Source organism: Neopelma chrysocephalum, unplaced genomic scaffold (genome assembly GCF_003984885.1).
Source record: "Neopelma chrysocephalum unplaced genomic scaffold, ASM398488v2 Primary Assembly neopelma1_97517, whole genome shotgun sequence".
NCBI lineage: Eukaryota > Metazoa > Chordata > Aves > Passeriformes > Pipridae > Neopelma > Neopelma chrysocephalum.
In genome coordinates this window covers 814,068-829,590 of record NW_020926159.1, presented here as the reverse complement: position 1 = coordinate 829,590, position 15,523 = coordinate 814,068, and the positions used below count along the sequence as shown (strand labels likewise).

The following is a 15,523-nucleotide window of genomic DNA, read 5'->3' as shown; positions in this document are numbered from 1 at the left end:
ACACCAAGGGAAAAACACTAATTTATGCAGAATACTCATAGAGGGATTTTAATGGGCTACCTAAGCTTGTGGAAAAAAAAATAATTCCCTGTAACATCCACATAGAGTACATGTGATATAAGGTAGCTAAACCCCAGGGATTCCTGTGTTTAAAAAAGAAATAGCAGTCAGGATAAAATGCTGAATGCTTCAGCTGCTAAAGCTGTCAACTGGTACAGCTGCCATCCTTCTTTCTCTGCTGCACTTCAGTAGGTAGGAGTACAAAGCTTCTGCAGGCAGCTCCTGGATCATTCAATCCTTTCTTTCAGTCTGCTGTGGGCACTAAGTGTTGGACTGAAGATGGGCACCTGGACAAGTACAGGTCTTGATCCTACACAGACACTTCCCTGGATTTAAATCAGTCTTCTCTAATTGTGCTTGTGGAATGATGAGTGTTGACAGGTCCACACACTGAGCTCAGACCATATTCCTTTTCCATCTAGTGCAGAGATGTTGAGGTCAGATCAACTCTTGACCCAGACCTCTAAGTCTACTCTCCTACATGCAGGTGCCTCCATTTCAGCCAGCTGTGGATCTTCTGCCATGGTCTCTGGGCATCTCAGGCCTGTATGGTCTGGGAGATCTGCATTACAATTAAGCAGATCTAACATAGACACCTACATCAGTGTGGCTTAAATTTCCCTCTAAACTCTACTGACTGAACAGTCTGGTCTAGATCTCCAGCTGAGTGGGAGCTTATCCAACCACACTAGACACTTATACTGTAAACAGCTGAATATAGTGTAGGCAAAAAAATCATTATTCCCATCCCCTAAATCCAGCAATCTTCACTCTTAGGTCATCCCAACCCCTTCTGCCACAATTTGTCTTCCTGAGACTACATATCATAGAACCATAGAATCATAGAATGGTTTGAGTTGGAAGGGACATTAAAGCTCATTTTGCTCCAACCCCCTGCCATGGGCAGGGACACCTTCCACTAGACCAGATTTCTCCAAGCCCCATCCAACTGGGCCTTGAACAATTCCAGGGATGGGGCATCCACAGGATGCTCCAAATATCACAGAAGGCATTTAAGTCTGTTTTAAATGCCAGAGAAGGTGTGAGGATGTGATTCACCATGTTTTCCAGGACCATTACCTATTTTCTGTGTCAGGTTTCCAACACTGACTGGTGACAAATCACCTGGTTTCTCTGTATTTCTCTGAGGGATGACCCTCAAACTCACCCAACCTGTGTCACAGGAAATTGGACCTGATCAGTTGGGGATGAGAGAAGAGGAAGAAATTCATGGTACCCCAACACACAGAGAAAGCTTGATTGTCTTAATAAGTGGCTGGTCCTGATTATACATATGAAATTAATGTTATTTATGACCAAAATGCCCAAGAGTTGTTGGTGTTCTACAAATAGGTCTATAGCAGAGGAGACATAGGTCTGAAGCAGTGACTCCATACAGTCATCATAAATTTTATAGCATATATATGTTAGATATTATCTATCTATATACTTGTTCAATAGTGAATTTTTCATCTTCATTTATACCCTTATACCTTTATTCCAGAACTCTCTTTTTTTTTCCCCAGTAAATTCTCTGTTTCTGTGCTGTAGAATTCTCTACATGGGTATGGGACCAAAATTTTTTATTTGGCAAGGATAAGTCAAAACCTTTCTCTGGAATCTCTGATAAGGTTTTGTGAAGGTTTTTAGTGTAAAAATAATATGTTTTTCAACCACTATCAAATATGAGCTGATTTTTGATCATGAGAAAGCTCGTATGGTTTCCTGCTGTTCATTCAGATTTAATACAAGAAGAGGTTCAGAAATTTTGCCTTGTAAATCATAACAAAGGCGACAAAGAACCAAGATGATGATAAGTTGGTATTTTTTACTTTTATGTATGTGCCTATGCCATATCAAAAATGTTCAAAGTTTAGATGGGGCTTGGAGCAACCTGGTGTAGTGGAAGATATCCCTGTCCATGGCAGGGGGTTGGAACTAGGTGATCTCTAAGGTCTCTTCCAACCCATGCCATTTTATGATTCTATGACATGACGCCAGAAAGACAAAGAGATTTTTTTATGACCATAAAAATTCAGAGGAATCACACAAATCTCTATTATTAAAATAAGTACTAAGATAGTGAAAGACTTTTTGAAGAGCTATAACATCTGATCCATACAGTGGAATCTGATCCAGCACTACTATCTTGGGGTGAAAGGGAGTTTTCTTTAGGAATAAATTACCCTACAGCTTTTGAGCGTGGAGTTATGTGCTCCACTGGCTTCTGATGTTACTCAGTGTTAATTATTAAGACCAGAGTTCACAGACTGGCACAGGTCAGTTTGAAGCAGTTTTTCCTGTTTCCTCTGTTTTAAATCTTCAAGCCCACACTTCTCTCTGAAGTTTTTCTGCTGAGTCCGAATTCACCAAGATCTGTAAACATGTGTCCAACCTGAAGTACAGGATAGTCCCCGTGAAGGGATCAGAAGTGCTGGGCTTGCTCAAACTCCAAACTCAAAGTTCACATAAAGCATAAAACAGGGGAAATCTTCAAAGGAGCTGCCAGTGAGCCTGAAAACTGCTGAATTTTGCACAACTTTATGCAAAAAAAAGAGGCTTCTCTACACCCTTGGTACAAGTGTTTGTGCAGCTGCTCTCTGAGATGTCCATCCAACCTGAATTCAGAAAACTCAATTCTCCATGAAGTATGATTTTCCAATATTGTTTGATCAGGAGCAGACAAATCTGTAGAGCCTTAAATTCATAGCAGCAATTGTTGTGCACTACCTGAGCCAGGGCTGTATTATGTTTGCTTCATTCAACATTTCTCCCTCTTCAATATATTTTGGAGGATATTACTGCAGAGAAGTTATATTGACAACTTCAGTTATCAATGTGCTGTTGAAGTTATATTGATAACTTCAAATAACCTCAAATATATTAGTATTAGCAAATAAAAGTAGTGCCAGGGCACAGGCACTTGCTACCCGTGCTGCTCTTTATTTGCAGAATTTCTGGGGGTTTTTTGCCTGGTCTAACTAACACTGTCTCAAACCATTCCTGAGCACAGTGGTGCATATAATGTCACTAATATATGTGTAAATTGAGATTTCATGGAAGCACCAACCCTTATTACAGCCCAGTCAGGTGCCTTACCTGTGCTATAAATTTAGATTTAAAGAAGTCCAGTCTTATCAGAGCTGGATCATAAACCTCATGGGCTAAGTGTTGGGACAGCTTAGATTTCTAAGTATTACATAAGTGTGTATGTAATGCTTAGAAGACGTGATATGTTTTAGGGCTGCCCAAGCTGTCTTTCAACTCTTCTGTGAGCTGAAAGGGTTGGAAGAGACCTTAAAGATCATTTAGTTCCAACTCCCTGCCAGAGACAGGGACACCTTCCACTAGACTGGGTTGCTCAGAGACCCATCCAGCCTGGCCTTGAACACCTTGAACAAAATTAATCCTGTGGGTTGTATCTGGCCTGAAAGTCATCACTTGAGTTATCCCATACCTAGTTTTCGAGGACAGAATAAGGACTAAGCCACAGGGCAAACAAAATCCTGGAAAAATTAATTTCTGTTACTAAGTGCTGAGACTTTTTGTCCAGATACATGAGCATCTCGTTGTCCTCTAAAGGCTCCCCTCTAATGCCTGTAAAGGCATTTATGAGTTTGTTACAGAAGAGAGCAAAGTCAGCATATCAGTATTAGAAAAGAAATCCAAATTTTCCATAGCTTTAATGATAAGTACCTATTTTTCTCACCATTTGCTTCCAAAGTGGAGTGAGCAACAGGAAAGGGAGAGTTTATGTACTCTCACTTTGCTAATGAAGCTAAAGGTGACTAAAGACATTCCCTAGCTTCAGTTTCAGAACCTTAGGGTGACTCACCTGATTGGTGAATCTGGAGATCTAGGGTCACTTTAGGTGTAAAAGGACATCCTGTCTCACATTCATCTACTACTCCCTCAGTCCAAGGGTATTTTGTGAGTCCTGCATCACATCTACCAACCTTATAGATAACTTTAAACATCTCATGGCATCTCTGGCTACATGGATTAACTTGTGTGTTCACTTTCCAACCCTCCTCTTGAAGCTGTTCCCCTTTGCAGCATGAAGTTTAAGGCTGGACAGAGAATGAGAGCCCTTGAGTATCATTATATCATATTGTAGTATTTTAACTATCGTAATGTAGTGGCTTCTGCATCAAAACAAAGCTGGAGTTCTGCATCTACGATCCTATTTTATTCATGTCACACTTAAATCTATTGATAAAATACCAAACCAGACTTCAGTTTGTACATTCTCTCTTCTATTCCACTGTTATATCTGAGATTCCTCCAGAAACCTGAAAGTCACATTGACATGTGTCTTCATGTCTTTGCCTTCATAACCTGCCCTTGCACCAGAACAGATCTGAGAGGTTTTTTTAAATTTTTGGCAGAATTTTAGTTCCCCAAAATCTCATGTAAACTAGAGTTACCAGAAAACCCACCAAAAGTGATCCACGTTCTGTGCTGGAAAGCCAAAAACCTTTCAAAGAGAAGACTTGCTGAGATCATACTCAAGAGATCTGTGTTTGTGTCTTGGTTGGTACATACAGGCTCCTTGACCTTGTTAATCATCCTCTTAGTCTCACTTTCTTCACTTCTAAAATTGGGTATAGACATTTCTTCTACATCTGCTTTTGGGACACTTGTGTCTATAAGAATCTGGGGTGCTAGGAAATTTCAGAAATCCTACTAATGCCATCCATCATATAGGGAAAAATGAACACCCACCGATTACTGAAGCTGTATTTGATCCTTTAACTTCAAGGTTACATTTCATCAAGATGCAAAATCACACCCAGATCTTCTATTTTATATATAAAAGATAAAGACAGTAAAACAGCAAAGAGAAAACTACTTTCTTGCAAGTGACATTTCTTTCAGTGCAATGACTTAATAAAAAGAGACAAAAAAACATAATAGGTTCGGAATACTAAAGTTGGGTAATGAAAGCAATCAGCATCCTCACAGATTACTCTGTGTTCTGATTCATATCCAACTGATATGAAATACCCTTTCCATGAAACTGTTTGAGACAGGAGTTTTGTCTCTTAGCTCCTCACTGAGCCTGGAGCTGTCAGCCTCCTGCCAGAGCCTGGCATCGCACTGACGAGGTGACACAGCAAGTGACAGACAAGAAACTGGAGTCACAGACTTCGGGAGCAGCGAGAAAGTAACATCCTTCCTTCTGAAGGGAAGAAGGGAGCAATGAAATGGGTTTTGAAGCTCAATGTGTTTTTTAAATTGTAACAAGGAGCCAAGCCCAAAGCCTTACCTGCCTGTAAAGATGTTCTCACCCCCTTTTATATATTTATAAACGTTCTTGCTTTTTTTACGCTTCTTTGCTTATCAGAGGGTAGAGGAGCTGCTGTCATAATTCCAGTCATCTCGATTAGTAGCAGCCTTCTGTTTGGAGGCACGGACTGGAAGAAGCCCGATGCACAGCGGAGTTTGTGGTGAGACACCTCTGGTGCCCTCTAGAGTTCCCTGATTTCAGGAGCTCTCTCAAACAGACTTTGGATTTAGCTGAGGCAAAACACTGGTGTCAAGTGCTGAGGCACTAGGAAACAACAAATTGATTCTTTCTTTTCTCTCTCTCTTTTTTTTTGTTTAATTTTATTTTTATTTCTTTTCTTTGTCTCTTTATTCACCACAAGTATTAGTGTGCCTTCCTCTGGGATTTTTCCCTCACTCCCTTTCCAAGGGATTCCTTCTTTGATCTTTCCATAGCGAGATCTCAATCACCTTCTCCTACTTTGCCCATGAACAAAATCCTTTTGGAAGGATGTGAATTTCTAATATTGCTTATGATTTTTATCATGAGTTTTATGATACCATTAAAGCCACAATTTGAGTCAAGAAAACAGATGAAAATCTGTTTTCTTTATCCACTTCATTAACAAATTAACAAATAAGTTCCATAATCATGGGGGAAAAAAACAAATATACTGTCATCAAGATGTCCTTGATTTATTCTTCAGTCCAGCAGTTCATATTTCTTGAAACATTTAAGGAACTCTCACATTTACCAAAATAAGGAATCTTTGGTCTACAGCTTAGAAACACTACAGAATACTGGATGTTTCAGATATGTCTTGGATGTTTCAGATGTTGTCTACACAATCCTTCTAGTGTGGAAAATCAGTCCCAAGGTCAAAAATACACGGAAATTTGGAAATAGGGAGCATCAGCTCTAGCTCTCTCTTCTTACTTTCTCTGTTGCTTTTACACATGGTAAAAGGAGGTCCATCTGCTTAGGAGGACAAGTGTTAATACACTTGCTTGGTTATAAACAGAAAAAAAAGATGAGGGCCTACTTTGAAGGCAACTTCTGTATGTGTTGTTTGCCACTCTGATCTATAAACTACTTATTCCTGTAATATATACTGGCCACATTCCAACTTTACTTTGAATATCAGTCTAAGTTAGGCCTAGTGACCTTCTGAAGGAAAATTATCACTTTCACAGGACAGATCTTGAAATCAACAGAAGCACCTCAAAGTCAATATACTCAGCTCTATCTTCAAATGTTACTTGTATTAGGGAGAGATACAAACATTTTACCATTTCCTTTACAGCCATCAAAAGTCTTATTAGACCTTACTATCTGTCATCTGCTGTGAATTGTTGAATTTGGATAATCACTAAGCAGTTTCCACATTCAAAGTTCTGAGAAAGTCTGACCAATAAGTTCAAGCTTGCTTTGTCTTCATTATCATTGTTTTAAAGCTCTTATTTATTTTAAATGAGGGTGTAAACATTCAGTGCAGATGGCCCTTACCCCCCCACTGAGAGGGAAGCTGTTTCTTCTGCTGCCTGTCGGAGCTTCAGCAGCCTGGGGTGTGGAGGAGTCCTTGAGGTGGTTGCCAAACAAGACTCCAAGCCTTCAGGCACACTTGGATCTTTTCACTTTTAAGTAAGGCCATCATTAAAACATGAGCAGACATAATTGCATCATAGCACTGGGCAGAATTGCAGGTCTGGATGTCCTTAAGCATCAGGATTCATAATATGTTGGCCTGATACCCATTGCCTTCTTCCTGCAGCTCTCCAGTACCAGACTCAGAAATTTCAGCCTTGCCTATTAGAACAATAAAGTTGGTTTATAGGAGCTGTAATGGGATGCACTACAAAGCTGAGAATACCCAGAAGACTCCGTTATGAAACCACCATGTTTAATTTTAGACTTATAAACCCAAAAGAAATTATTATAATGAAAGCAACTCCTTTCATAGGTGTGAAGCACACCAAAAATGAACCAATTTCAGGGTGAGCTCAATTAGCCTGGAAAGTCAGACAGCTAAATTTGACTTTCAGGAAACACATTTGAATGCTTTGCCATTAATCTTCCGTCTGTCATGTCTGATTTAAATGTAAAATCAGATTTTATCCCCATCTTGAAACTTACTTTCATCAGCAAAGGGAAATTATCCAGCTTTCTTAGATTTTTCAAAGACTTTAACTTGCAGAGAAATAAAGTCCACCAAAATTAGAGCAAGGGGAATTACTGATAGAAATGTAAGATAAAGTAGAAGATAATATCTCTTGGCCTTTTTATGCTCATTACCTAAAGTGAAGCTAATAAAATACACCCTCACAGGAGCTTGGCAAGAAGGGGTGGTCAGAAATTTGGTATAGAATGGTTTCTCTTAATAAGCTTCATGGGAAAATTAATAGGCTTTGCATATCCCCATCTGTGGAGAAGCATATACTCATCAGGAACTGAAAGTAGAGTTGCCATGAGACTCTACAGCATCATTTCACTAAAAAAGAGTTGGCTTTTTAATAAGAAATACAATGTCACACTGTATATGACATATATAATGATTACTGGTATTTAAGAGGCTAAACTGGAAAGAAGATCCCATAAAATCCTTTTTTTCTATGAGCACTAGTTTTCAAACCAAAAGTTTCATATTCTGCTCAGGATAAAGGAGCCATATCTAAGTGTTTCTGTGTAAGCTGGATGTCTAAACTTCCCATGTAGTCAGTGAGGACCTAGGACAAGATACAGCTGAGCCTTTTTAGAAGCTATCAGGTATTCCATCAGTCCACTGCTGCTTTAAAAGGGTGCTGTTCTCCTATAAACCCTCTGCATTATTACCTGTTCACCTGACATAGATATCTCTGTACCACAGAGCATCTCAAATATCACCCGACTCACATTTTTATTCAGCTTGACGGGGCCCTCAGTGTAGCCAGAAGGATGGTGCAGCTCATCCTGAAGGAGGCACATCCATTTAAGGGGCTAAATCATTCTCCAGACTTCTCTGACTGTACTGAATGAAGTCCCAGGGCTCAGTTCAGTTGCATAAACGATGGGAGATGCACAGGGGTGACCTGCCAGTGTCAAAACACCTAAAAGCAAGGTGGATTTCAGCCCTATATCCTATTTAGCAAATCTGTGCAGATATTCCAGATGTCATGGGACATCTCAAATCACTGTAGATTCTTGTAGATAAGAAACTATCTAAAGTCCCCTTTGCTGGAGTTTAGGCACCATTGATGTAAATACCTACAAATTGGTACCTACACTTACATACCTTAAATTTTTGTCCTATTCTGATATTTTCCACAGTCTTTTTCAACATTTCAGAACATTAAAGTTTGTTCTGACCCCTACAGATTATTTCTGAAGCAATCCCTGTAAGTTTTCAAGGTAGCATTCCCACTTTACTCTTCAGGATGCATTGAGCTATCAAATGAACACAGTATTATTACTTTTGTTCACAAATTGAAAGACTTAAAGACGGAAGACCAGAAAGTTTCTTTTCAATTTAATCCTTTGATAAACTTACTATTTGCTTTACCTTGTTGATCTCTACATCTCCCTGAAAGGAGGTTGTAGCCAGGTGGGGGTCAGTCTTTTCTCCCAGATAACAAGGGATAAGAGGGAACAACCTCAAGTGGTGCCAGCAGAGGTGTAGATTGGATATTTGGAAAAATTTCTTCACTGAAAGGGTGATCAGTCATTGGAAAAGGCTGCCTAGGGAAGTGGTAAAATCACCATCCCTCAAAGTGTTCAAAAATATGTAGATGTGTTGCTGAGGGACGTGGTTTAGTGGTGGCTTGGCACTTGGTGGTTTAGTTCTGGGTTCATGGTTGGGCTTAATGATCTTAGAGGTCTTTTCCAACCTAAAGGATTTTGTGATTATATGATTTGCGTCTACTGGAAACAAATTATTTCAGATACTACCTACTTCTAAAATAAATAAACTAATTTCTTTTGCATGCAAGATTATAAATATTTTTTTATATGTCTTGGTATAGTCAGTTCCCCAAATCAAGACCCGGAAGATCACACAAGCAGTGTAAAAATCTTTTAAGCTCCATCACGTTTTCATTTCTCTGGACTTAGGAAGACTAGAAAAGATGATAAAATACAACACAAAATCTTGAAATCAGCTGACTCTTAAAGCAATTTGAAAGCTCTTAAAATACTCTTATATGTATGTTTCTTCTGGTCTAGTTTTTACTACTGTCAAAAACATGACTTACAATGGTGATGATGATTTTGATTTTTCTGGTGTGCCAGGCATTTCTAAAAAGAAAATAAAATTAAACTGAGGTATGTTTATCTCTTTTTTATGCTAAATTATAAAGATCCAAATATTGCTACAAGTCCAGGCTTTAAGTCCAAAATTCATTTGGTATTATTAATTGATGTCTGCAAAATACTCCTTGTAAATATTTAATTATCATTTTCCTCTCATTAATAACTGGGGTAAACATAAATTCCTGCTTTGAAAAATGCCTGGAGACTGATGGATAAACATTCTAAATTCAAGTTATTTGTTAATAGCCTTTTAGAGACCTTTTATAAAAGGCTGTGCCACTCCCAATCTGAAATGGGGAGATACTTCCAAATTAAGCTCTCATTTTGGTTAGGATTCACATATCTTTGGTGTCTTTCCTAGGATATCAGCTTTCCTAGCAAACAGGTTTCCCATGTCTAGCAGACAGAAAGGTCACCCTAAAATAATTCCAGCATCCTGGCAGTTGTCCGTGTCCTGTAAAACCTCTTTCCCCTTGGTCCCCACTTTTGCACTTTTTTCTAAAAGTGCTGGAAAGACTGAAAATCCAAAGAGCGGAGGAGACAGGTTGTTACTGAAGTGAAATGTTCCTGTTTCTGGCCCACACATGAATTAAATTAAATTAAACCCTACATTAAATCAGGGTTTTCTGGTGTGGTGCCTGAGACACCCAGAGAGTTACTGTAACGAAAAAGTCTTAATTAGCATGGGATGGGAAATAGTTGGGGTTTTTTTGTCAGAATCACTGTGATGTGGATTTATTTTTCCCCCTCACACAAACAAATATAAAGTATTGATTACTCAAAACTGTCCACGAACTCAAAAATCAGCTTTTGTTCCTTTCTTTCTTCCCTGAGCAGAATTAGAATAACTGAAATCACTTTTAAAACTTCAATGGTGTTTCTAATTTTGAAATAATTTTACATTTATGTTTCTAAATTAAAACTAAAAATCAGAAGGATTTGGGTAGGGTTTTTAATTTTTTTCATTTACCACTTGTCAAAATGAGTCATTATAACAATGGCAATAGCTTGGTTGCCCATAGTAAGACGTGTAATAAAACTTGAGTTTCTGTGGCCCTTCCATGATCATCTTATACTGTACACATAATATTTACGCAAATGGGATTGAATTCAGTTGCCTAAAAACTGGTCTCTAGCGTAATTTCTGATATCCTGAGGTAGGTGAGACATCCTGCAGTGCTGCATCCAGCTCTGGGGTCCCCAGCACAAGAAAGACATCACCCTGTTGGAGCAAGTCCAGAGGACTCCACAAAGATGGTTAGAGGGATGGAGCCCCTCTGCTGTGAGGAAAGGCTGAGAGAGTTGGGGTTGTTCAGAAGAGAAGAGAAGACTCCAAGGAGACCCTAGAGCCCCTTACAGTACTTAAAAAGGCTCTAAGAGAGCTGGAGAGGGACTTTGGACAAGGACCTGGAGTGACAGTACAAGGGGGAATGGCTTCCCACTGCCAGAAGGCAGGGTTAGATGGGATATTGGGAAGAAATTCTTCCTTGTGAGGGTGGTGAGATCCTGGCACAGGTTTCCCAGAGAAGCTGCAGCTGCCCTGTCCCTGGAAGTGTTCAAAGCCAGGTTGGATGGGGCTCAGAGCAACCTGGTCTAGCGGAAGGTGTCCCTGCCCATGTCAGGGGATGGAACTGGATGGGCTTTAACTGTGATTCTGTGATCCTCACAGAGACAATATCCAAGAGACAGGACATGTGGGAAACTTGAACACTTCTGGATATGCAGGTAGAAGCCAGGCTGAATGCCCAAAACATCTCAAGTCACTGCAGATACACGTGTGTGCACTGAAATCCTTCTCTAAACTGAGATGAGATTAGCCTACAATAGCTGTGCCTGGCAACTGCATTAACACTTCATTTCAGTACCTATTAAGTGAAGAACACCAATAAAATTCAGCTACTTTGCAGTGCAGGAACAACGATAAAAACTCAATGTTATCTTGAAAAAAAAAACCCTTATTTCAATGAAAGGTGCAACAGGATAAATCTATACCAATAAATTCAACACTACCAGGCCAGCATTGTTGGAACTGGGTTATTCCTGCTATTAATCTGTTAGGATGGTCCATAAATTCAGCCTGGCTAAACTAACCCTGTGTGACACATTTTCTGGTCATTGCTTGGGTCAGGGTCTACTCCCAAGAGGCAGTTCAGATTTCACTCTGTTGGATACTCCAAGAGCTTAACAGCATGGGTATGACCAAACCATGCCAGTTGTGCTGGGGGTTGGAGATTGTATCCTTGGCATTGCTGAATTTCCTGGTACAGATTCAGTCACACCTCCACGTATGGTCAGGTCATGTTCGAGAGCTATAGAATCATAAAAATTGGAAAAACACCTCCAAGATCATCAAGTCAACCAAGTTTGATCTAGAATTGTGAATTAATCACACAGAACTCCTTTTATTTGTGTGAGAAAGGGGGAGCCAGACTTTCTGGGGCTGGAAATTTATCAGTGTTGGAGAGCCAAGGGCACAGATCCTCTCTTGGCTCTTCTGAAGTCAACAACCCAGTGTCAGTCTGCAGCAGCCGAGGGTCTGTCCCACGGTGTTTCAGAACTGAGGCTCCTTCCAAAACCCACCTTTGAAGCTGTATGCAGTCTGCTCTTTGGCTCTACTCCTTTCTTTTCTGTTTCTCCCACAGGTAATAAATAGTTTAGGGAGCAAATCTTGAATTTCACTGTAGCAAAATGAGTGTACTGTAAACTCCTCGATGAGCGCATTGATATTTATGCGCGTGTGTGTATTTCTTTTTCTTTTTTTGTTTCCTCTCTCTCCTTCCCATTTGCAGTTTGATCACTCATGGTTTTGGAACTCCTGCAATATGTGCTGCCCTAAGCACTTTCCAAACTGTTCTCAGTGAAATGCTGAACTACTTGGAAAAGCACACGTCGCACAAAAACGGAGGAGCGGCGGAATCCGGCCAAGGACACGCCAACTCGGAGAAAGCCCCCCTGCGGAAAACTTCAGAGGCTGCTGTGAAAGAGGGCAAAACAGAAAAGACAGACTAGCTACATCAAACAGAATCTATTTCGAGAGAGTCTTGCTGCTGATATTTTTTTTAAATATATATATCATTGAGGGCAATTTATCTCCAGTGGACCAAATCCCAAAAAAGAAAAAAAAAAAAAAGGGGGTGGGGGGGAGAAAGGAAAAAAAAAGGAAAAAATCAAAAAAAGAAAATAAAAAAAGAGAAAGATTAAAACAGAGAGAAAGAGAGCGTGAGAGAGGAAAGTATTCAACCCTAAGAACAGCAGTGTACAGTAATTGTGTGATGAAATTGTCACTTTTTTAAAGTTTATGTTGCTCTAAACTGCTTTTTTGTGCACGTAGTATTTGATTGTTCTGAATGATACACTAACACTGTTTTTTATAAGCACTTCTGGACTTGGCTGAGGTGGCACACGAAATTTGAAGCACTTTCTTCTCCGGCTGCAGAGTTAGGGTCAGTGCATCAGTGGTGGGACACACAGTTCCAGCATCCTGACTTTGCTTGCAGGCTGGACAGATTGGAAGAAGGGCTTCCTCTGATCCATCGGAAATGCCTGATCTGCTCACCATTGGGAAAACAATATGGAAACCTGGCAAAAAAAGGAATTCTTGGGTCACGGGACAAATGAACTGTTCTGTGTTGGGGGCTGCTCATCCCCACATGGGAATGTACAACAAAGCTGCGCTGGAATGAGGCCAGAACCTGTTGGGGATCTGTCCTGGCCATTCAAGCAGCAGCTGAGGCGTCTCTTGTGAAAAGAGCATGGCAGACTAAAAGAAAAACAAACCTTGCTAGTTTCAGTGAGAGCCCTGATCCCTCTGTGAACTTCACTTTAAATGACAGCACGGGCTTCTGTCCCCTATTTTCTCAGTCCCTGGTCCCACAGCACTCTGCCACACCTGGGTCTCTGTTCAACACGATCAGTGCAGGCAATTGGAGTCACCTTTTGTGTTGCCTTGATTTTATGATGCTTTCTTTTCCTCAACAGCTTGTTTCTGCAGCTTTATTGTCTTTATAAATCTAGCTGAGGTGCAGAGGTCTAATAGAATCCAGTCACTGAAAATAAAATAAAAACAGAATGACTAATAAGACAGATTGGCTTAGTCCACAACAGCTTAGCGGTAATAACCTTGCTAATGTGCTTTTAAAATATTCCTTTACCACCTACCACTCATCCTCACACAGAAAACATGGGACTCATAGTTTAAGCTCAAAACTCTTTGAGTCAAGGGACTTTTTCCAGTCACATTCTAACTCCTTCTTCAACAAGACCTTTATTCCATTCCTTTTCTTGTTTCTCTGACACCACTTTATTGAGAAAAATAGGAAGGAATGGCATTACAGGGAGAGCTTAATGTTTTCCATCTATACTCTATTTAAGATCAGCAGAACCAGACCTTTTCTTCCAAGGGACAGTTCAAGTCTTTCTTGGTAGGAATGGTAGGAAATAATATAGTTGTCCACATGCAAAAGTTTAGAGCCATTTGTGATGTTTTAGGCATCTAAGACAGCCAGAGTTTTGCCAGATATGACATGAAACCTATAGGAGAACTGGACTCAACTAGAGGAGGAGCTGGAGGATCCCAGAGACAGCACTAGATAACTACAGGTGTGCACTTGACTTGCATGCCAAGCGTTTAGGACAGATAGAAGGGATCATCTGGAATAACAGATGAATAACGGATAACAGTTGGAATGTAACAGTGGCATTTTGCATTGTACCTCACCACAAATGGTCTAATCATCCTCCTCTCCCTAAAATCAGTGGAGAGAGAAAGGCACTTATAATACCCAGAGTATCTCACCTCAGGGTGGTGAGGAATGCCCTGAAAGGATGTACTTTCCTCAAGTAGGTATATATATGTATAAAGGAAGCCAGGAAAGGACAAAAGCTCTCTACATTTTAGCTGTCTAGAAGTTAGCACAAGTTACACCTTGGAGCATCAGCTTTAGACTAAACCATGGACTGTAACAAATATCCAAGGGTGTTTACAGCCAGGATGTGAGGAGTCAAGCTCGATTAACCAGGTCATTCTCACCTTCCAAATGTATGGAAGGAAGTTTATAGTGCTTATGGCATGATGCTGTTCCTCTGGAGGTCAGTAAGGACATTGCCATCTCTGCAGGAAAACATCATAGAAAATAAGGAGTCCCTGTTTGCTTATACAAGGAAATCTGGGAAAAAAATCCTATGCTTTTGCCCAAATTTGTCCTTGCTCATGGTAGGTAGGCTTAGATACCTACTGTAGTGCTATCCAGGCACCATCCATGCATTAAAGGTATATCTCCATTAAGGCTTATCTCCATTAAAGGTGTATCTCCACGGGACTCCATCTCCTTAACACACTAAGATCAGATAAGTGCCTCAAAAAACTTAAACTTTAGAGAATGAATTTTTCACTCCAGCGCTTCTGGAGAAATGCTAAAATCAAATGATGATCCTCAGCGGTGTCTTCAGCAGAAACATTGTAGAGCTGTCCTGGAACATGAAATACTTGAGTGTGAAAGTAGGTAACCATGATTAAAAGTGAAAAGGAAACTCATTCTGCTTTTTCTATTGCCCAAACTGAGGGATTAAAAAGGGGACTATGTCAGATATGCAGATTTGTCACATGAAAATTTGCTGTAAAACAATTTAATTGTGAACCTCTACTTCTAGGTGTGGATAAATTTAAATTAGATTTTGATGGAGGGAAAAAAATATAAGAAAAAAGTTTTTAATATCCTTTTCAGTTTTCTCCACCAAAAATATCAACCTTCTGGAGAAGGAGGAAAGACTGGTTGGACAGATTAATCTGTGAAACTGTTGGGAAAGAAGCATTTTATTACCATCAAATTAAAATTTCTGATACTAGAAATAATATGCATACAGCATTATTTGAAATATTTGCCTCTTCAGGATATGGTCCAAAGTCCCAACAAT

General features: G+C 39.9%; 1 protein-coding gene across 4 annotated transcripts in view; it reads left to right on the top strand.

Annotated features, from left to right (window-relative positions):
- The window catches only part of TFAP2D (transcription factor AP-2 delta), a 46,901-nt gene extending 34,189 nt beyond the window's left edge, over positions 1 to 12,712 (top strand). For all 4 annotated transcript variants that reach the window (XM_027672690.1, XM_027672692.1, XM_027672691.1 and 1 more), the window contains one exon: positions 12,400 to 12,712. In XM_027672690.1, the coding sequence (XP_027528491.1) occupies positions 12,400 to 12,619 (220 nt within the window). In that variant the 3' untranslated portion in view covers positions 12,620 to 12,712. The remainder of the gene's footprint in view (positions 1 to 12,399) is intronic.
- The last annotated feature ends 2,811 nt before the right edge of the window (positions 12,713 to 15,523 follow it).